This window comes from Sminthopsis crassicaudata, chromosome 3 (assembly GCF_048593235.1).
Source record: "Sminthopsis crassicaudata isolate SCR6 chromosome 3, ASM4859323v1, whole genome shotgun sequence".
Taxonomy (NCBI): domain Eukaryota; kingdom Metazoa; phylum Chordata; class Mammalia; order Dasyuromorphia; family Dasyuridae; genus Sminthopsis; species Sminthopsis crassicaudata.
Window position 1 is genome coordinate 528,855,867 of NC_133619.1, and position 23,527 is coordinate 528,879,393.

Genomic DNA, 23,527 nt, shown 5'->3' on the forward strand with positions numbered 1-23,527 from the left:
TATGTTAAATCCAATATGTGTAAACATATTTATACAATTTCTTGCTGCACAAGAAAAATCAGATCAAAAAGGAAAAAAATGAGTAAAAAAAAAAAATGCAAGCGAACAACAACTAAGAGTGAGAATGTTATGTTGCCTTCCACATTCAGTTCCCACAGTCCTCTCTCTGGGTGTAGATGGCTGTCTTCATCACAAGATCATTGGAACTGGCCTCAATCATCTCATTGTTGACAGATACCATTCTTGCTTTTGCATCATGCTTTACATAGTGTTTTTGCATTTATTCATTTAACCCACAATATGAAAGAAATAATGAATGTATGTAGTGAAAAATATTAGAAAACAATACTAATATCATGCAAGAAATTAAGCAAAACATTAAAACAATATAATGGAACAAGAGTTTTTATATTAAAAAATTTATAAAGTATTAATTCACAAAGAAAAGCAAGTTTAGAAAGAGGAGGATGAGGATGGAAAGAGAAGGCTTTTGTGTATATTTAAAAGGAAGTTCAAGGACTTTAGAGGCTGATTGCTATTTAATTTTATTTGAGAATTCTGTTTCTGAAAATGGTGTCTCTCTAACAAGTGTTTTCTCACTTTAAGAAATAAATTCATTCTTTTACTTAACCATGGTTAAGGTTATTTTTCTGGAGACACAGACAGAATAAGTACACATGGGAGAGAGAGATGAAAAGGAAAGGAAAGATTTTTCTTAAAGAGAGATGAACAAGAGTTAGAAGAAATAAAGAAGGGGTTAAATGGGATGTATCTGGGAATGAAAGAAAGGTTTTGTTTTGTTTTGTTTTTTAAAGAGAAAGGAGCTTCCATGATGTTTTACCCCCAAATCCCCTGGAAGCAGAGACAAGGAGAAAGATGATAGGGAAGAGCCCTTGTGTGAGACAATTACCAATGTTGCTGTTCTCCAGAATAAGCAAGGACAGAGCAGCAAGAAAGCAATGGGAGAAGACAGAGGGGATGGTGTAACTCTCACATGTTTTGAGGCAGTGTGAAAACTTGAATCCTACTTGGCACAGTGTGATCTGAGGCAAATCTCTTAACCCTTCTGAAATTATTTCTTCTTCTGTAAAATAGGGATAACACAGATTTTCCCAGGATTTACAAGATTGTTGTAAGGCTGAAGAGAAACACAATATGTAAAATACTTTGCATATTTTTAAAGTGTCATGAAAATTCCATCTATTATTAGTTGCATATTGTTACATTGGTAACGGGAATCACCTCTATTGGTTAAAGGCTGATGCTTCTAATCTTTTGGTTTAAGATTATTATTGTCTCTAGTATCAAATATAAATTCCTCAGTTTGATATTTAAAACTCTGACATTTAAAGCTGATCCCTTCCTAGTATACATTACTAATTAACTATCCTCCCCTCCATACATGCTTTAGTCCAGACATACTAGTCTATTAGCTATTCATCACAAAAAAAACCACTTCATTCATCTTCTACCTCCAAACTTTTCACTGCCTATCTTCCATGTCTGAAATGCTCTACCTTCTCAATTGTTTCTTAGAAGCCCATAACTTCCTGTCCACCTCCTGCACTTCTGTCTGAGATCTTTTTCTAAAATTACTTTGGATTTACTCTCTCTGTTTTTGTTTCTCTCTCAACATGCAGAAATATGTGAACATATGCATATGCTAACATATACATGTGTGTACACGAATGTACATCTAGTATAAAATATAGATGTAGATGCAAATGTATACATATACATAAGCACACACGTGAAGATTTACATAAATAGACATATTTTAATCTTTTCATTAGAATGAACATTTCTTGAGGATAGGACAATTTTGTTTTTTCTTTGTATCTTAGTTGCTCATGGCAGTTGTCAGTATAGTAAGCATTTAATAAATACTTGTGATTGATTATTATGAAAAATACTTGAGGAATAAGAAAGGTGTCAGCTACATAGAAGCCCTGGTAAATATGGACAGGGACAAGCATGTTTCATAGGCAAAATAGACTATTTGCAACCTAATTTTTTTAACTGTCATACAGGATTGGCAAGCCTAGACTGGATGAGCTCTGGTTCTTTGCCCAATGACTTTATGCTGTGACTTGATTGGTTCAGTATCATGGCTAGAAGCGGAAATCTTACATACCCACTGTCAGCCCGTGCCACTCATCTCTGATATATCATTCCCATCCCCGCCCCACTTTGTGAGAGCATAAGACAATTAAAAATAAGGCTAAGTGACTGCTGAATCATCAGACAGGCTTCCCCCAAACAACCACATGACACCAATTCAGCGTGTTTGTTTGATAATGAACACTTGCAGCACCAAATTCACAGTAGATGCAATTGATTTTTCATGCTCCCCCATACTTCTTTGTGTCCCCTTGCCCTGTGGTCATTCATGGACCTATCCTACATGTTATACACTCAGGTTACCACAGATTCCTCTTCTCAGGAAGGAAATCACTGGGTTTAAACTACATATGTCATACTAAGTTAAGTATTTAACTAATGCTTAACTAAATGTTTAAGTCTCCTCAAAATGTCAGACTATATGTTATTTTTAGAGGAATGGTCATTGAAAAAAAAAAAAAAAAACAATATTTAAGCCTAAGATGTGAATGCAGGTCCAAACTATGGAAGGGCCCCATGGTCCTTATTGTTGCAAAGGCAAAGCAGATGGGAATTCCTCTTTGTTAATGCCATTTCTGCTGATCTAATCATATGCCTTTCTTATTTTGAACCATTTGGCAGTAGCAAGGGCTTGCATAGCAATAACTTTCTTTTCTAGGTCTTCGGTAGATGTGGCTTATAACATATGCTGTTGCCAGGCTGTGGATTTCCCAGGATGACAGTTGAGGGCCCTAAGCTGGAAGATTGGTGATTTCTGAGATTTTGGGGTTTAGATCCTGGGCTGGTTCATTAGAGTCTGCAGGAAGATGGTAAGCACACTGATGGTATGTGCTTTGACTCAAATCCTGGTTTATGTTAATAATAATAGCCAGAGTGCCAAGCCTGGAGTCAAGAAGACTCATCTTCCTGAGTTCAAATTTGACCTCAAATACTTACTAGCTGAATGACCCTGGGCAAGTCATTTAACCCTGTTTACCTCAGTTTTCTCATCTGTAAAATGAGTCAGAGAAGGAAATGACTAATCACTCAAGAAAACCCCAAATGGGGTCAGGAAGAGTCAGAAACAGCTGAAAATGACTGAACAAAAACAATAATAGAAATAGTAATAATATGTCATTTTGGGTGAATCCCTTAATCTCTTATGGCCTAAGTTCCTTCATCTGTAAGGGGATTGATCAACTTGGGACTAGATCATGTGCAAGGTCCATTCTAGTCTAAATTTTAACTTCATGTGGGCATAAAGCTCACCCTGAATATTTGCATAACCTCTCCTATTTTCATGGCTACCATTATGTTTACTTTCTGTGGGACAAGTTCGAACTAGAATTTTTCAGTTTCTGGGAGTTTGCCCTTTAATGTCACTACTAGGTCAGGTGTTAGCCTATTGCTCAATCAAGTTTATCCTAATTTTCTTGATATTCATTTTGGCTGTTGGTTAAACCAACAGCTTTCAGTTGTATGTATTAGGATAATAGCTGAAATACTGGAAATCTATGCACAATGAATGGGGCTGATGTTGTAACAGATAATGTGACATCATGGGTAAATTTGATAAACTTTACCCTCAGCACAGAGCATGTATTTTCTGCACAGAGCATAACTTTCCAGAGGCAGATGATACCAGGCTGTATGTAAACTGCTTAAACAAATACATGTATACTTCTATTTCATTTCAGCAAACTCCAGAAGACAAAGAGAGATATTAGATGGCTCCAAGGAGTGACTGGTGAATGGTTTGAAGAAATCCAGAGAAAAAAGTTTCGCAATGACACGGATGTCAACCAGATGTTAAAACAACCACTCACATATAGACTAAGGAAGACGAAAAATGGTGAGATGATGTGTATATATGTTATCTCATTTCACAGCTCTGTGTGTGTTATGTGAAGGGTGGACAAGAGGAGGGGGTTGAGTTAATTTTTGCTTTTATTGGAAAGAGGAAAAAGGAATCTGAGGAAGGTGGTTCAGATCTGTGATTTCATTGGTTACAGGGAATTCCCAAAATGAAAACTCTCTTTACCACTATGGGAATTCCCTTCATCTATACAGATGAGCAACTAGGATCATATAGGATCATAGATCTAGAATTGGAAGGGACTTAGAAACCATTCGGCTTAATTCTCTCATTTTATAAATAAAAGTGATCCTTAGAATGGTTAAGCAATTTGCTTGTGATCATATAGTTAACATAGTAATAGATAGGCTTGAATTTAGATCATCCTAACTACAACCTGGGTCTCTATCTACTATGACATGCCTATTAGTAAGAATATTATGGGAGTCACCTTCAGGAGAATCTAGTTCACCACCAATTCCTTACGGGACTTCAGTGACTTTGTACTTTTGATTGGAATCCAATACAAATTCCAGTGAATTATTGATGTTAACTTCTTAGGAATCATTTGACATTCATAATATAAAAATTGTTCTTCATTTTTCAACATTTGCAATGTCACATGTGTAAATGTAGTATTAAGATTTGTTTTTAAGATTAAACCTATATAATAATGATCTTTTTCTAAAATAGTTTCATATACTATTTCCATATGTTAACCTATTTCATAGATGTCATTTAGTTCTGTTTTGGACACACTGAGAGATGTTAATAGAATATCTACTTTTTAACATCCAGTAGGTGGTTGGGGACACCTGGTTGAAGTTCAGGGAAGAGACTAGGATTAAACATATGGATCTAAGAGTCATTTGTATGAAAATGATCATTAAACCCATGAAGGAAGGAAGCATCTGCTAAGCACTTACTATATGCTAAGATACTATGCTAAGTGCTTTACAAATATTATTTCATATGGTTCATGTGATTGCATATATATAACCTTTATCAAGTTACTTGCCTTCCTAGTGAGTGGGGAGGGAAGAGGGAAGAGAATTTGGAGCTCAAAATCATTAAAAAAAAAAAAAAAAGGTAAAAATAATTTTTACATGTAATTGGGAAAAATAAAATGTTAAAAATTCAAAAGAATTTTAAAAAACAATAACATCCTATTGCATTTAGTCTTCAAAACAACTTTAAGCAGTAGGTGTTGTTATTATCCCCACTGTACATTTAATGAATTGAGGCAAAGAGAGTTTAAATGTGCCCCGGGTCAACAAAATATTTAAGGTAGAATTTAAACTCAGGCCTTTTGGTCTCCAGCCCAACACTCCATTCACTTCACTACTTAGCTGCCTCTATAAGAATTGAGGAGATCACCAAAAGAGATTAGATAAGGAGGTGGAGGCCAGGGCCCAAGGTGGAGCCTAGGGGTACACCCACAGTTAGAAGACTTGAGCTATTTAGACAATTGAAGGAGATTCCTGAGACTGTAGCCATGAAAATCCAGAGAAGTGAGAATATCTAAGAAGAAAATGTCAAATGCATAAGTGAGTTTAACAAAGAATAATATGGGAAAATGGACCAATCTGAGAGTTAAAAGGTTGTAGACAAATCTGAAGAAAACAGTTTCAGTTCAGTGATGAGATCAGAACTACACTCAAGAATTGAGGAGATAAATTAGAATATAGAGTAAAGCAGATAATTTGGAAGTTACTTGAATTTTATATGAAAAATTGATTGTCTTTTAAATCACATTTTTAAAAACCTGCATTTTATATAATACCTATTGCTACCCTGCTGAATCATTAAAATAAAAATTTCTAAAGACAAATAGCAAAGTAGCCAAATGAAAAATGAGTGGGTTCTACTCTCTACCTGCCTTTTTTGTTATACACAAGTAGACAGGATTGGGAAATGACTTTTGCCTGTTATAAAAAGAATGAAATTCATAGAATTGAGTTTGGAAGTGATCATAATGTTGTTTTTGTTTGCTTCTAGATTCTATGCATTTACCCATGTCAAGATCTCCAAATCTTCCAAATCGAAATAATCCCTCTTCTACTCGCCGCCTGGGGTTCCGGTCATCTCTAGCTTCATTATTCTCCTTTGGAAAATCAGGAAAGGAAATTATCAAGCCTCAACCATCATCACTACAAGGGTAAGGTAACAGATCAAATGTATATTCCATTAGTCAGAATGATGTGGGTTGTGCTCCCATTAAGAAACTAATCCTTTCAGATGGATTTATTCCTTTCTGATTCCCAACCCCTCCTTGCTGAATGCATTATCAATTCAAGAAGCTAGGACCTTTGATTCACAAATCCTGTCAAAAGCCCCTTTTGAATTCCAATAGGAGATCCTGGCTCTCACAACCCCCACTGGATCTGAGCCAACTTGGGACACCACCCACAGGTCCCTTTAGCTAAATCTCTCATTATTAAAGAGCCAAGCTGGAGCTCTCTCTTTGCAGCCTTACCTCTGGCTGGTGCCCTTTTATATCTACCTTCCCCTTTTACTAATTAGACTTTAACTTTATTTCTAAACCCCAAAATAAACCTCCCTTATCAATCTAGATTTTCAGGTCTGTAAATTCCTTTACAGGGTACTCTGTGCTGCTACCTCATTTAACTCCGTATCCTTGCCCCAAATCCAAAGGGGTTGCAGGAGAGCTCTATTTGACTCCCTGTACCCCAAACTTGCCACTCAATTAAACCTAATTTCATTCTAGACCTCATCATTAATATTATCTAAGAAGCAGGTATTGTATCTTTTATTCACTATATTAGCTATAATAAGATTGAGGGTCAGTATTCTACAATTCAACAAAAATTTATTAAGAGCCCTACTACAAGCAATGTATTGTGCTAGACAATGAGGATTCACAAACAACAACAAAAATTAAGCATTCCCTGCTCTCAAGAAACTTTCATTTTTGGGGGGATGAGGGTGGATACAACATATGCAGAGATAAATAATTTCATGATAATTTGAAGAAAAGAATTAACATCGAGGTATTAGAAAAAGCCCCTTGAGCCCTGTAGAAGTCCTTCATTTTTAAAAGTGACTTATTGATTGAATGATTATAGGAAACTAGGGAATCTAAGAGGAGACAATAGGAGAAGATGCATTGGGAGACAATAGGAGAAGATGCATTATGGTCCATACCTGTATTTCATTCTATAGGACCTGGTCCTGTAGCCTAAATGAGGTTCTGTGAAGCAGAAATCTCTGAAATGAAGTTCTCACCTTGTTGCTTTGGGCCTGGCTCTTGGAACCATGATGTATTTGGGAAATCAGGAACTAACTGTCTGGAAAGTATTATATAGTTTCTTCCCATTTCAAAGAATTCAGTTGGTTCCCTATTAATACAGAGGTACTTAGTATTTTTAGTATGGAATGAGGAAGTACCTGGGGGTGAAAGAAGTGAAATCCTTTTAAGACTGAATGGAAGTAAATAAGAAACGTCAGATGGACTTTGGAAAGTGAGGTTGAATCCCAGACTGAGCCAAGGAAAATCTTTTGTTTGGCTCAGTCATGAAATTCAACCTTGCTAGCCCCTTTTAGGATTGCTGGATGATTGCCAAGTTTGTGTAGAAATAGAGAGAAGCCCCATCCTAAAGTTTTCCTAGAAGAAAGTTCAAAGGTCGGGAGGATGGGGAGCCAGTGTTAGGAGCAACAGGACTTGTTCTTTGACAGTTCTAAATAAATCTGTCTTAATTCACTGTGCTGTCAAAATTTTTTCCGGGATTTTTAGGGTTTTGGTTTTTTTTTTTAAACAAGAAGCAAGTCTATGGTTACTTTCAATTGAGCTGACTGCTAAATATTTTAGTCACGTCTCTTCCTGGTTAAAAAAAAAAAAAAAGCTTCCCACCCTTTTAAGGTGTTGGCTTGGCTTGTGATTTAGTTCCGTATGAAGACAAACCATTAGGAGCAAGTCTGCCTGCAATCAGTAAAGGTGCTGGAGGAGTTCTAGCTGCCTAGGGAGACAGGCACAGAGACAACCACTGCCTAAGTCAGGTAATGAGGCTCACGGGCACTGCGGGCAAAACCTTTTCTTTCCTCAAGTTAGTCCCTCTTCCGTGGCTGGAAATCTTGCAGCTCCCAGCTGCCACCTGAGGGCTGTTTTGTTCTCAGATTTTTTTTTTTTCAGACTTAGGAGGAAAAACAAAAGTAGGGTGCTATTGTTTTGTTTTGGGATATCCTTACCAAGACAACTGATTAATCACCTGTGCTGGAATCATTTTTGGTAGGTAAGAGTGATTTTTTTTTTTTTTCTAATCAAAATGTTGGAAGGGTTTATAATTATGCTCATGTTTAGGCATTTTGAGACTGGATCAGAAGAGCTTGAAAGAAATGTTTCTTTGAGAGAGAACAAGAATGTTTTTATATGTGATACAGGTTAGGCTTTTTGCACGTGGCTGGATTTTATCTGCTTTTTATTAGTTATTGTTATTAAAAATAAGATAGTTCAAGTTAAGGAAAGCTGAGGTGAAGTTTGAGGGAAACCTTTTGCTTATCACATTGATCTCTACAAATATTTTTAGGTTATTTTAGAAAATGTGAACCAGAAAACTTTAAAAGTCTCTTTGATTATCTCTTATCATTTGCAATTCATGTGCTATGGATGAGACTGTACTAAAAGACTTGCAACTTTCTAGTCTGGCAGCTATCTTTCATAAAAGCTGCATAGACATTTAGCTCTATATAACCTCACTCAATAAAAATAGCACACATTTTTCAACTAGATACATGATTTCACAGTGTTGCTAACTATGCATGCATAAAAAGAAAAAAATCATTGTTAGCTAGAAAAAAACTGTCAAATGGAATCATTTAAGCATGTGTATTTTTAACTTTAAATTTTTTTATTTTTATTTATTTTTTGTAAAGCTTTTTATTTTCAAAACATATGCACGAATAATTTGACAGCATAGCTTTGTGTTTCAAATTTTCTCCTTCCCTCCATCCCCTCCCCTAGATGGCAATATATGTTTTAATTTTAAATTTTAATAATTTAAAAAAATTGTCTTGTTTTAAATGCATTTCATTTTCAAAAGCTAAATGTGTTTATTTGATCTAGCTCTTAGCCCAGTAGTTTACACATAGTAGGTGCCTGATGAATATTTGTTGAATTGACTCATCATTAATAAATATCTGTTGATTTTAATAATGCACTGGACTCATACTTAAAGAAGCCATGCTTCCTGTCCCTTAAAACTCACATGTTGGGGCAGCTAGATGGCACAGTAGATAGAGCACCAGCTCTGAAGTCAAGAGGACCTGAGTTCAAATGTGGTCTCAGACACTTAACACTTCCTAGCTGTGTGACCCTGGGCAAATCACTTAACCCCGGTTGTCTCAGCAAAAAAAAGAAACAGACAAACAAACCAACTTATGTGCTAAGATACAGATGAACAATCCATGACCAGTCCCACATACTCATTTTATATTTTAAAAATATATGAATGCGGCTTAAATGAATATAAATCTGAAAGTACTCCCTCTCTCCAGTACTTTTACACAGTTGGATAATGTGAACTGTGCTTCACTGGCTCTATGGTTCACTCAAAACTTGAACTAAACCTGCCTTTTATTAGTCATTCTGATCATTAATCTCAAACTACAACTGTAAAATCCAGTACAGGAGGTCTTCCCTGCCTCCTAGCACATTAGGAAGAACTGACAAAGCACTCAGGAAAACAGTCACCTTGAACAAGAGAGCAGTCAGGTTTATACTTGTTGAAGTGGAAAAAATATGCTACATTATTACTTGCCAGATTCCTGAGAAATAAAGGAACAAAATATGGCAGAAGCCTTATTGTAAAATAACCTTGCTAGAATAAATAAATAAATAAATAAATAAATAAAGTAAACAAAACAAATAAATAAATAAATAAATATATATATATATATATTATATATATATGTATGTATATGTATATGTATAAATTATCCCAAATCAAAGAAGCCATTCCCACCCTGAACTAAATTAGCCAAAAGAAATGTCTTTTCCTTCTTTCCTTCAACTGTTTTGTTAACTCAAGGAGTTGACTAAAAGTATCATCTTTCCAGAGACTGTTGACTCATTACATCCATGAGCTCTTCTAATCACTTTTCCAGAGTTACAAAGTCATCTCTAGCATGTTGTCTATGGTTTTGATATCCCAATATTTGTAAGCCAACACTGAGGGCGGTTAGGGAATATGCTTGTTTGCAAAAAGGTCAAAGTTCCTCTTCTTTGTTTCACAAGCTCCTCCTGAAATTATTTCATCTTTATTTTTAATCCTTCACTTAATCCATTAAACGATACCCAAACATTAGTTCTTGATTCTACAGAAAAGAAAATAGATTGTTTACATTTCACTTAGCTTGCTCTCACCAAGTTTATTCAGCCCAGGTAAATTAGATGTATATTGAATTTAGTGCAGCCTACACAAAAGTTGTTTTAATAGGATCATTGGTTTAGAATGGGAAGGGAAATCAGAGGTTATATAGTCCAACCCTTTCATCTTCCAGCTGAGAAAGCCAAGGCCCAGGGATTGCAAAATCTTAGACTTAGACCTGGAAGAAATTTCAGAAGCTATTTAACCTGACTCTCATTTTATAGATGAAGAAATTTTAAGCCCAAAGAGAAGGGACTTTGCCCAACTTGTACCCAAGGCCTCTTACTCTAAATCTGGAGTTATTTCTATCACATCAAACTCTTGATAAGGGACTTATGTACAGTCATAAACATAGTGAAATACTGAAGATGCATTTGAACCAAAGATCTGTATGCTGGATTTATTGCATTGTGGTGCCTTCCTCTGTTTGCTGTTGTTGATAATGATGATAATAATCATGATTTTGTTTTAAGATTTGAAAAGTGCTTTACACACCTTTGAACTTAATCTTATTCAGGAGACTGAAGTTCAAAAAGGGCTATATGTGACTTTCTTAGGCTTTTTTATGCTACTCTTCTTAGAATATAGTTAAAATAAAGTTAAGCTTTTTAGAAAGCCTTACTTACATCATTAAAAAGGGGAAAGGCTAGAAACTATTCATACCTTCACTTTTTATCTGGGAAGAGAAAAGAATCCTCCTGAAACCTTTTTGATTCTCTAGGGCTGTCCTGACTTCTCTCCTTGCAACATAATTAGAAGTTCTTATATAGGCATTAAAAAGAATCTGGCACACTTAGAAAGAAGTCTATCAGTAAGCAGCATTTTTCCTTGGAGTTGCTCTTTGTCCCAAGTCTAGCATCCTCTCATAAATAATATGAGACATGGCAGTAGTTTTGGAAGGAAGGAACATAACATAGTGAAAATGCTGGACCTGGAGTAAAGATATTTGAATTTAGATCAATACTATGATAATAGTAATTACTAAGAAAGTCACTTAAGTTCTCCTATTCTCAGGATTTTTTTTTTAAAGTCATAAAATGAAGATAATAATATTTTCCCTACTTATTTCCAAATAAATGCTAAACACTATCCAACCTCCCTAATCGATTCTCTCATAACAAAGGTTAAATAAAATCTTTTCATCCTTCCTCAATCCTTACCCCTCATTATGCCTTTTCATCCTACTCCCTCGGGTGAAGACCTCACCTAATACTTAATTAGGGAAAAAAATTGAAGCCATTTAGCAAAAACTCCTTCATCTTCTCTTCATGTCACTCAGATATCTTCCCCCAATATCTATCCCCTACTATGCTCCAACACTTTCACACCCATTTCATGTTAAAGCGACTTTTCTTGTCAAGACCTTGATCCAACACCTCCTTGATCCTGACTTTGTTCTGACTCTTCTCCCTCACTGACTGCTGCTTAGCCTCCTTTGCAGGATCTTCATCGAGGTATCCCATTAATGATGGGCTCTCTTAGGGCCCTATGCTCTTTCCCCTCTATAATTTCTTGATTGGTGATTTTATCAACTCTCAGAAGTTCAGTGACCATTTCTACACAAGCAATTTCCAAATCTAAATAATCCCTCCTCTCACTCACTCCACATGCCCAATCTGTTGTCAAATCTTGTCCTTTTCACCTTCGTAACATCTCCCATATAAGGTCCCTTCTATCCACTCACACAACTGCTGGCAGGTATAGGCCCCTATCATCTCAGTCTTAACTATTAAGATTACCTTATAGCTGACCTCCCTCCCTCCCCTTTCCAAACCATCCTCTCCTAGGCTGCCAAAAGGATTTACCTTAATATCAAGTCTGACAATGTTGCTTGAGTTCTGGGGGACCCCAAAAATGTTGGGGTTCCAGACCAAAGTGTCTTGGATTCATCTTCAAGTCAAGGAACAAAGTTCATTATAATTGTAACATCAATTAAAGCAGACAAATTCCAAAAGAAGTTAGCAAAGAAGGAGGAGCAAGAAAGTGAATATATGGGGGAAGCGTTAGAGAGATCAGGTGATGCTAATGTTGTAGCTTAGAGGTGGATATGAGGAGTGGTCTGATTCTGACTTTGTGAGCAGGTGCAGTCCCCATAGTTCTCTGGGCATAGCTGGGGGCTGGGGAAGGGGCAGGACTCAACCTTCAGGAGAAGTTTTAGGCTTGAAACATCACTATGGTGATGTTTCAATGGTGGACACCCAATTTTGTTCTGCACTTGCATTAACTTTAAGCAACTCATTGTTGCTCATTAATTTCAGAAATCTATTATCACTGACCAATAAGTGTTATCTGACAACCAGCAATATTTGTGACCTTAGCCCATCCTGGTCATATAGAATAAACTGGAGCAGAATAGCCTAAGGGAAGAAATATGTCATTTTTATCTCTATCACTCCCAAAGCCAAGGAGCCTCAGAGTTATTACTACATCCTTCCTAAGTGTTGGAGCATATCAGTGTCACTCCTTCCCACCTCCATATAAACTCTAATGGTTCCCTACTTCCTCCAGGATGAAATATAAAGCTTTTTGTTTGGCACTTAATGATCTGGATGCTTCCCATCTTTTAAGTCTGATTATTTTTCTGCCCACCCTGATCTGTGATCCAACTCTCCTGGCTTGCTGCTCCTCACACGTGATACTCCATGCTTTTTACTGGCTATTCCTCACACTTAAAACATCCTCCCTCCTCATCTCTGCCTCCTAGCTTCCAACGCTTCATTAAAAACTTAGCTTAAATTCTACTTTCTGCAGATCTTTCCTAGTCTCCCAACTCCTACCTCCACCTCCCACCAACATACACACAACATACCTTCTCTGTGATATTTTCTTCCATTTACATTGTATATATGGCAAGGTCTCATTTTTGGTATGCTATTTCCCCCATTAGAATAAATTCCTTGTTTTCTTTGTATTTTAGCACAATGTAAGGCATGTAGTAAATAATAAATGTTTGTTGACTAACTACTGAATCACTAGGAAGAAAGTAAACTTCAAATCACCATATAAATAGGAGTTTTCATCATAGGGTGTCACAGCACTTAGCACAGTGCCTGGCTTATATTAATGCTTAATAAATTCTTTTTCATTCATTCATTCATTATATAAAGGTTTCCCTGGTGTAGTTAGTCAAACAGAATTTTTCCTACTACTCTTTAAGCTAAGACTGTCATTTCTAGAGCGCTGTTCCTTCACCACACATCAACTCTCTGCCTTTTATCTATAGCTCCTGATTCTCACTTAACCAAAGTGGATTAATTGGAGGCATTTCATTTTTCCCCGTTTCTCTGTAACTTTGCTCTAATATCCACTTTATAGGAGGCTGGATGGTGCAATAGATAGATAGATCAGTAGGCCTGGAGTGGGGAAACCCAAATTTAAATTCTACCTAAGACATTTACTGGCTTTATGGTACTGGACAAGTCACTTAATTTATTTGTCTCAGGCTCTTCTGTTAAGGGCCAGGTCAATTCTCCGAGAGCCTCCACAGCTGTGGATCATGTCATCTGATGGAGTTGTAGGACAGCCTTTACTGACGCAGGTGTTTTGGACTAGGAATGAGATAAGTTGGAGGCAGACGGAAGAGGAGAGATGTCAACAATACAACAGCCTCTCAGTCAGAGAGGTCAGAGAATAGCAAATGACTCTCAGTCTCCTTCTGTCATCCTCTCACAAGAGGAGATCCATTCTGGGTTGGATCTCCAGCAGCCACTGTCAGGTGGCTCTCGTATCAACAGCTTTCCCATGTATTCCGATATTCTTCCACCGTAAAAAATGGTGCTGAGCACATAGTAGAGCACATAGTAGGAATTTAACAAATATTTGTTTCCTTCCTATCTGAAAAACTATCCATTCTTCCTAGCTCTGCTCAATTATCTTCTTCATGAAGTATTCCTTGATAGTCTGAGCTAGAAATGATCTCTCCCTCTGAACTTTTAGACTGCTTTCTTGAACTCTTCTCATGGCACTTATCACAAGAACAGTGCTTTATTCTGGAATTTTTCATGTACAGTTCTCATCTTTCTTTTGCAGGGACTGAGCTGGCAGCAGGTGAGGTGGGGTAGCTTTATAAGGTACTATTCAGGATGCCTTTCTGCAGTGGTAACAGCTAGTTAGGTTATCTTAGGTTTGCTAATTGACTCAGAAGTTGACCAAAATAAATTTAAGATTTTTAATGGCTGAAGAGTTATTCCTTCTAGCTATCTTGTCCAGGCTAGGAGGCCCAGTGCAAGCAGAAAGTCAATTCAGTCAAGAACTGAAGAGTGTGGTCTCAGCCAGGCTGAGCCAGAAAACAGAGAGAATAATAGTATAATATAATATACAACCAGGAAAACAAAAGCTACATCCAAAGCTGAGAAGCCAGAGATCTGGAAAGTGGTAGGAGCTGCAAACAATATTAGAGCTTAGTGAAATCAGCCACTTGCTCTAATGGTGTATTCCTGGATGGTGTTGGTCTTTGAGATGTTGGCTGTGGGTGTTAGTTCCCAGTATGGCCTGGGTAAGTTGCCTTGACAAGGAGGCAGATGTCTCCATATAATAATAATGCTTCTAACAATTAGAGTTGTCCAAAAATGGAATAGTTTGCCTCATGAAGTAATAAGTTCCCTCTCACTTAAATTCAAGAAGTTGTTGTTTGGGATTGTTATAGAAAGGAATTATGCTCTTGGTAGGAATTGGACCTGCTAACCTCAGAGGTCTTTGCCAATTCAGAGAGACTAATGATGGAATTAACTTTTAGAGTCTGGGTAGAATTACTCCTGTGAATGAGAGTAACAAAGTCCAGTGGACATCAAGTCACAGTAACATTTCTAAGATATGGTCAGTGCTTTCTATGGAGGGCAGGAATATGTTGAGAAAGGTTAAATAAAAGAACTGCTTTCTGGAGACTGTTGACTTCTTTATGCCCCTTTAGTATAAGATATTAGTTCTATGGCCTAGGAATGTATGCAATCTTAATGTTGAAAGAAAAGAAGAGTGGCTAATATATATCGTATGAGTGGAGGACTATATAGAATTGCTTTAGGTTTTCATGGTCTGTGCAAATGGTGTCTTAGTGCTGAGTCCTTTGTAGACAATGACTATGAAGGACTATTAGCCTAAAACTTATTTTATCCTGAGGGACTGAAGTTATTGGATCACAGGAACTAGAAGGTTTCTTAAAAGTCTTTGGGTCTGACACCCTCATTTTACATATAAGGAAACTGAGACCCAAGCAGATGAAATCATTTTTCCAAGGTTATATAGGTAGTCGATGCAAAGCTGAGATTTGAACCTAAGTCCTCTGGCTCCATATCCAGCGCTTTTTCTCCTCTGAATTTCCTCAACACTGCTGAATGTACTATCAACCTTCTTGTCACCTGTTAGGATTACCAGGTGAGAACTCAGGTTGTCTGGACAGTGACAAGGTGAGAACTCAGATTGTCTGGACAGTGACAAGGTGAGAATTCAGTTGCTTGAACATGGCCCTGAGATGAAGTGGATGACCTTGGTGACCCTGTTTGAACCAGTCTAGTTCATCCACTTTCATGACCATTGAAATAAATTGTTCTTACTTATTCGCTCATTCCACTGGAGGAAATCTTGGGATAGGCAGGCGGGGGGAGGGGGGGAGGTCCCGCTAGCCAGAAGTGAGAGCCCCTCGGGGCTCGCTCCCCCCCCACCTCTGCCACGGTGGGCCTGGTGTAGAGTAGAGACTTCTCCTATCTCTGGAGTGCTGTCCTCTTTTATCCTCCCAGAGAATGGGCATGGGATAATGCAAGGGCTTCTGGGAAGAAGTACTCCAACCAATGAGCTTGCTCCTCTTAGAATTCCTAAGGTGTAAACTCCCTTTAAAGGCCCAAACCAAAGGTCTAAGCCAGAGAACTGTCAAGTCAACCTGAATTCTCACCTTGTCACTGTCCAGACAACCTGAGTTCTCACCTGGTAATTCTAACAGTCACCCAGATGGGTAACCTCAGTGTCATCCTCAATTCATCTCACTTATTTCACATATGTAATCTGTTGCCATATCTTTGTTTCTGTAATTGTAGCATTTTGATCCATCTCTATCTCTCTTTCCTCACATAGCCGGCCACTTACCTAGATTAAGCCCTCTTAATTCTCATCTGAACTATTGAAATGGCCCCCTAATCAGCTTTCCTGCCTCAAATCTGTCCCTGCTCCAATCCATCCTCTCCACAACTTCCTTAGTCATGTTTCTGAAGTATACATCTGGCCATGTCAACCAATAAACTTTCTATATGCCAGAGATTGAATAAAAATTCCTCTGTTTGACATCTAAAGCCCTTGAGCTTTGCCATCTTACATTTCCAGCCAAATTACATACTTCTTATAGCTCTTCACACACACTATGGTCCAACCAAACTGGCTTTTTTTTTTTTTTTCCTCATTCCTCACATAGGGCATTACATTCCCCTTTCATTCCTCTGCTTTGACTGTTCCTCACAATGAGATTATATTCTCCTGCCTCTGCCTCTTCAAGGCTTAGCTTAGATGCTTTCTTCTCCGTCAAGCCTTTCCTGATTCTCTCAGCTCCTAATGCCTTCTCTACAAAATTGTTTCACTTACTATGTCCATAATCTTTTCAGTTAGAGTATAAGGTACTTAAGAGCAGGAATTTTTGACTTTGCATCCCCAAGGTCTGATATAATGCCTGCCACATGCTTGTTGATTAAATTTTAGGACTGTCTAGTTGAGTGCAGTTTTCCCTTGGTCACTGAGTACCAGGGTCCTCTGCCTTCTGAATTGTGACTAGGAAAGGATGTTGTCAAGGTCACTTCTTTTCTTAACCTTGTGGCCTTAAATTTATCATGATCCAGCTCCTCAGCGTACTTTATTCCTAAACATCAAGCGGTATACCCACTAGTTTAAGACACAAGACTTTCCCAGGGACACACATAAGAGGGCACAAGTAAGAAAAGTTATGGCCTACTTCCCTTGAATTCATTCTTGTCCCTACAATTAAGTCTCTAGTCACAATTAAAAGACTAGTTCAGAAGAGTAACTGCACCTCTTCTTTTAAATGTTGCCTGTAGGCACCCTTAGCAGAAAGGAGACTGATACTCTCATTAGGGCTATTAGAAGCTGCCAATGCCTTTTAACTCAACTGTGCTTAAATAAGGTTAATATTGTATTCAAGCCAGTTTTGGGTTGGTTGTTTTTTTTTTTTTTGAAATTGAATTTTTCTGTCTTGCCCAGGCTGGAAGTACAGTGGTGATCATGGGTCAGACCCCATTGTTTATTGGAAAGTGATATTTGACCTGCTCTGTTTCCAGCTTAGGATAGTTTCCCCCTCCTTAAGTATACTGGTAGTTCCTTAGTGTTCCCCATGCTAGTGTTGGACTTAGTCAAGATACCAAAGTAACATAGCCCATTGCAGCTCAGAACTCCTAAGGTCAGGGAATCCACTAACAGGGTGACCTATTGGACTACTTTTTGAAAATAAACAAGAATATCATGGTATAGTGGATAGAGAGCTAGTCTCAGAATCAAGATTATTTGGGCTTATGTCCTATACTGGTTGTGTGGCCCTAAATAAATTATTAAATCTCTCAGTCCTCCAGACTCATGTGTCAAAATTAAATAGAAATGGGGTTGTTATATATATTAAACCATTTATAAGGAATCCTGTGGCCACATACTGACTTAGAAAAATATGTTAACATTATTTGTGTTCGAGTATATTTTTATTTATTTTGTTAAATATCTACCAATTACTTTTTAATTTGATTCAAACTGCATTATTGGTACGGTTTGAATGCTCTCAATTTCTGGTGGTCAAGAGGTTAGTGGCAATAAGAGAATTGTTAGATATCCTCTTTAGATCGGCTGCAGGTTTACGAGTGAAAGAATTCACTCATTCCCGAATTATTAGTTGCAAAATGAAAGTTTATTGTTGGATAGAAATCAGTTTGCTAAGGGCTGACTTCTATAGTGGCAGAATCCTATTAAGAAAATGGGAGTTTTGGTACTAAGAATGCTTTCTCAGTGGACAGAAGGGTCTTGGTAGCTGAGCAAGCTACGTAGGACCATCTGCAAAGACCTTGGTTGAAGGAGGCTGTTATATTGGGTATCTTGGTGGGGGCTGGGACAGCCCGAGCTGATCAGACCAGGTTAGGGCTTCAAGAGCTGAGGTTCCCAGGCTTAGATTCTTATCAGTCTTCAGCCCAGATCTTCTATTGGAATTAACAACACTTCAAAGGGATGCTTTTTGACCAGGATTTCTAATTGAATCAATGGCTCTGGCATCCTGGAAAGATAACTTATCTGGGGGGATATGCCTCCTCCTGGAGAGGCTGAGACTCTGAAAGGAATCACTGATTAAAAGGAGATACAGTTTCTTAAAGGGACCACAACTTTCGTAAAGGAAACAGTTCCCTCCTGCTTCATTGTAACATATAGCTCACAGAATAAAGCCTGCCAACTGTGTATCTGGTACTTCTGAGATAGATAGCTCTCTAAGAGTGTAAGTCACAGGGCAAGTGCAGATCTGATTTGGAAATAGGAATTTATTTGCTGAGAGATCTGCATAATTGTGAAATCAAAAGTCTGGTCGAAAAATTCTTTTTAAAATTGTCAAGTAGATGAACAAAGTAGATGTACTACTCAATAATGACTGTAGTGAGATATTGAGACATTAGAAGGTCCAGATAACATCATTCACAGTGACTATATTTGGTTCATAATGTGGCCTTTAATTCATCCTTCCTCCATATGTGAACCAAGTTGGATATTCCTTGTAGGACCAACTTAGCATAAATCACAGCATATCCTGCTCTCCCCCAGAGTTAACTAGTTCAAAGGTGTCAAATACATGGCCAAAGATGCAGCCCACAACATCCCAATTTCAGCCTAAATCAAATTAAAATGTAATTGGGAAATGTTTAACATAACACATAAAGCACAATAAAACATATATAATATTGATATATGGTTTTCTAAATCAATATACAGCCCTCAGGGATGCTTATTTGTTATTTAGTGGCCCCTGTTTCTATTTGAGTTTGATACTACTAGTCTAGTTGTTGAAGAATCGAGAGGTTATAGATGATTATTATTAAGGGCTGAGGCACTGTAACTGTGAATTCATTGGTTAAAGAAATTGTGCCAAAGGAAAGTGGCATCTGTTCTACAACTTACAATATTATAGAACTGCTTGAGACTATATGAGAACAGGTGATTTATCCAGGATGATATAGTTAGCATGGGTTAAAAGTAATCTCTGAGCCTGGTTTTTCTTTACTCTAGAGCCAGCTCTTTATCTACTCCACCATGCACTCTATCTGGCACATAGTTACAATTTTCTGTCCTGAGAAGTCCAGGGAGAGAGGTAGGTAGCAGTTGAATTCTTGCTGAGGGCTGGTTTCAATAAGCCACTAGGAGGTCCTTCTGTTTGGTTCTAATAAAAAAATAAGTGTCCCTCAGGAAATGGGGACTTAGACATGAACACTATAGTGTGACACGTGTTTTGAGAGGGTTAGGGTAGAACGAAGGTGTGTTGAGGTCCCAGATCTGGGGGTCTGTATAAGTTTTATAATTCACGGTAGTCTCAAGCAGGTTGTGTTAATGTTTACAGTCCCTCCTAGCCTGACCCAGTTCTGGAATAGAGCAAAGGGTGGGGTGAGGGCTGAGGTTTGGGGCATATTCCAGGGGTGTGGTACTTGGGTGAGGAAGTCTTGTTACACGGGAAAGGGCAGGAGCCAGTTCCTTTCTTAGTGAAGGGGATGGCTACAGGTCAATCAAAACTGCCTGAAAGAGCCTGAGGCAAAGGGGATACCCTTGTATCAGAATGAAGCAATCAGACAACAAGAATCGAGAGGTTTTAGATGATAATTATTATTAAGGGCTGAGGCACTGTAACTGTGAATTCATTGGTTAAAGAAATTGTGCCAAAGGAAAGTAGCATCTGTTCTACAACTTACTATATTATAGAACTACTTGAGACTATGAGAACAGGTGATTTATCCAGGATGATATAGTTAGCATGGGTAGTTAGAGCTAAAGTCCAGGTAAATAGCTGATTGATTGATAATTAAGTAAAACTGGAAAGTCGGTAAATCAAAGGAGATTTATGTAGTCAAAACTCAAATGCAGGTCCCTGGAGCACAAAAATACTACAGCAGTTTGTTATGCTTGGTGATTTTTTTTTTTTTTTTTTTAAGTTTAACTTTGAAAGGGGATAGAGCTCTCTTCACATAACCTCCTCAATTGTTATGCTGCTTCTACTCATTCTCTCTAAGTGTGCAAGTTAATGTTCAATTTTAATGTTCAAGTTAAAACAGACACTAGATGGTATTGCAGACTGAGAAAAAGTGCTCAGAAACAAAATTTACACCATTGCTGTACCAGGAATACTGGTATATCTTTAGTATACTGGCCCATTCATTGAATTATACGGGGAAAGAGGGACCAAATAATATCAAGAGAAGTAGCCTGGTTCAGTGGAGAGATTTTAGGACTTACAACCAGGACACAGAGGTTTAGCAGTGTGCTGGTAATGTTTAACAAGTAGCTTTCCCAAAAAGCAGAACAAGATTTTAAGTTTAATCTGTAGCACTATCATTTTCCCCATCACTTTTTTTTTTTTTTTTTTTTTTTAGTATAGAAAACAAAATAGTAAACCAAGCCCTGATTTGTAGCATGTGCTAATTTCCAAGGTGTAAATGCTCACGAAGAATATTTAACAGTTGTCTCTAGCCTCAAAAAGTGGGCTCCAGCACACACACTTACCTAGATTTGAATTGTAGTTCAGATTCTTACTAACGATATTTATCCCCTAGAAGCTTAGTTTCATCATATATGAAATGGGATAATTGTACTTGCATGACCTCTGTTACTGATTTCTTGTAGGGGAATTATTTTATTAATCTTACTTTTCGAAAGTTTTCTATTATTTCTGTGAAGAGTGATGCTCTCATAATGGAAATAAGTATCAATGGGCTCAGGTTTAGGAATAATCATATCTAAGACTAAAGAACAGTTGTTATAGCTTCAATAGCTTTAGGGATAGATAGGGTTAAGAGGAAAGGAGTAACTTGATGAACGAGTTTTGATTTCCAAAGGTTTATAATGTGAGCAGTACTCATGGTAGGGTGGTAGGAAATCCTTTAATAAATGGGGTGATCAAGTTTGTACCAAGATGCACTTGGAATGCTTGGTGAAAAAAGCATCCATGTGATAGACCTAGAGTCAGAAAGACCTGACTGAGTTCAATTCCGGCCTCATAAATAACTTTGTGACCTTGAGCAAATCACTTTTCCTGTGTCTACTTCTATTCCTTCATCTGTAAAATGGTTTTAATAATAGTACCTGTCTCCCAGGGTTGTGAAAATGAAATGAAATATTTGTAAAGCATTTTGCAAACCTTAAAGTGTTATATGTATGCTAGTTATTGTTATCATTATCATAGAATCACCCAACCAAAATAGTTTGTTTATAGATTTGCCAACAATTTCATAATTACCAGGTCTCATGATCTCTTCTTAATCTTTATCCTTCTTGGCCTTTCTGCAACATTTGATTCTACTGACCACCTTCTCTTTCTGGATATTCTCTTTTGGTTTTTCTCTCACCAAAAGTCTCTTTTTCTTTCCATCTCTTTTGCTCTATCTTCATATCATGTTCAGTAATTATTGGCTCATTGAGACTCTGTAATGTATCCCCTTTTGTTTTCTCTCTAAATTATCTCATTTGGTGGCATCACCATCTCCCATTAGTTCAAATATTACTTCCATATAAATGATTCTCAAATCTTTATATATAATCCTGGTTTTTTTATCCTCAGCTCCATCACTAATTGCCTTTTGGACCTCATAATTGGATATTACATAGACATCTCAAATTCAATGAGTCTAAAGCACAGCTTAGTATTTTCCCTTTCAACTCTTCCCCTCTTCCAAACTGCTTTTTAATAGTTGCTGTACAACCATTGTTCTATTCTGTCAGGGTCATAGCTTTAACCATATTTTCAACTCTTTATATCCACTCCACATATCCAATCATTTGCTAACTCTTGTCATTTCTCTTTATGACTCTCTCTCTCTCTCTCTCTCTCCATATATATATATATATATATATATATATATATATATATATATATATATATATATATATATATATATATTTCCCTCTTCTTTCTATTTATATAGTTATTCCAGTTCAAACCCTCTCACTTCTCTTGGGCTATCACAACAGCTTCTTAATCCTTTATGCTGTCTCAAGTTTTGCCCTAAACTAATCTATCCTCCACACAGCTGCCAGAGCAGTTTCCATAAAGGGCACACATATAACTCAGATAATTCCAGAGGCTTCCTATTATTTTTAGGATAAACTATAAACTAACTCTTCTTTGTAGAAATAAAGCTATTTATGACATGGCTCCTTCCTACATTTTCAGTTTTACATGTTACTCCTTTTTTTTCCCTGAGATTCAGTTTAAGCTCTCACTTCTACAGGAGGTCTTTTCCAGTCCCTCCACTGCTAGGAGCCTCTTTTATATAGTTACTCTCTATCTACTCTTTAGAATTTTTGAATATATCTATTTATTATATTTCTAACCCATTAAAATATTAATAAATATAAATAAATAAATAAAATAAAAGATAGATGGGATATATATTGGAGGGGTTTTCCATAACATGAAAAAAGTCACCTCTTCATTAGAAACTGAAGTAAAGGAAGATATAATGAGGATATAGTATCTATGTGGGGGGAGGAAGGGGTTGATGTCAGAGGGATGTTAGAAAGGAAAAGGAGAGAAAAGAAGCTTTCAGTGAATGACCTTAGTTTTTTTAATGAAATATAAGGAAGAGGTCCTCAGCTTGAAGGGGAATAGGGTATGCTGTGTTATGGCAGTCTAGAGGAGGAAAAAGAAGTTTTGGAACTATTTCTATGCTTCGCCATCACAGAAAATGTATTAGGGAGCATTAGAAGGATTGTCTTCCTTCTGTGAGAGTCCATTTGCGATTAGAAATGTATAGTAAATGCAATAAGCATGGTTTCAGGATTTCTTGCAGAACCACTGAGTAAAACTACTCATTGAGTAGGACTGAATGTGGACAAATGGTGGAAGTGAACTAGGATTGGAATAATGAGGGAAAGGAAAGGGGGAACCCCATTTCTCGGTGCACAGATAATCCCATGAGGCTCAGTGTCCCCCATAAAATGAATTTACAGGCCCGAAAACCTAGATTGA

At 37.3% G+C, this 23,527-nt stretch overlaps 1 protein-coding gene across 4 annotated transcripts in view; it reads left to right on the forward strand.

Annotated features, from left to right (window-relative positions):
* EXPH5 (exophilin 5) overlaps nucleotides 1-23,527 on the forward strand; it is a 102,647-nt gene that overhangs the window by 49,201 nt on the left and 29,919 nt on the right. Inside the window, exons 2-3 of one of the 4 annotated variants that reach the window (XM_074304324.1) lie at nucleotides 3,798-3,952; nucleotides 5,954-6,113. In XM_074304324.1, coding sequence (XP_074160425.1) covers nucleotides 3,798-3,952; nucleotides 5,954-6,113 — 315 coding nt within the window. Of the gene's footprint in view, nucleotides 1-3,797; nucleotides 3,953-5,953; nucleotides 6,114-7,639; nucleotides 8,206-23,527 lie in introns of those variants that run through there. The other 3 variants (XM_074304325.1, XM_074304327.1, XM_074304326.1) reach the window with 3 other exon arrangements.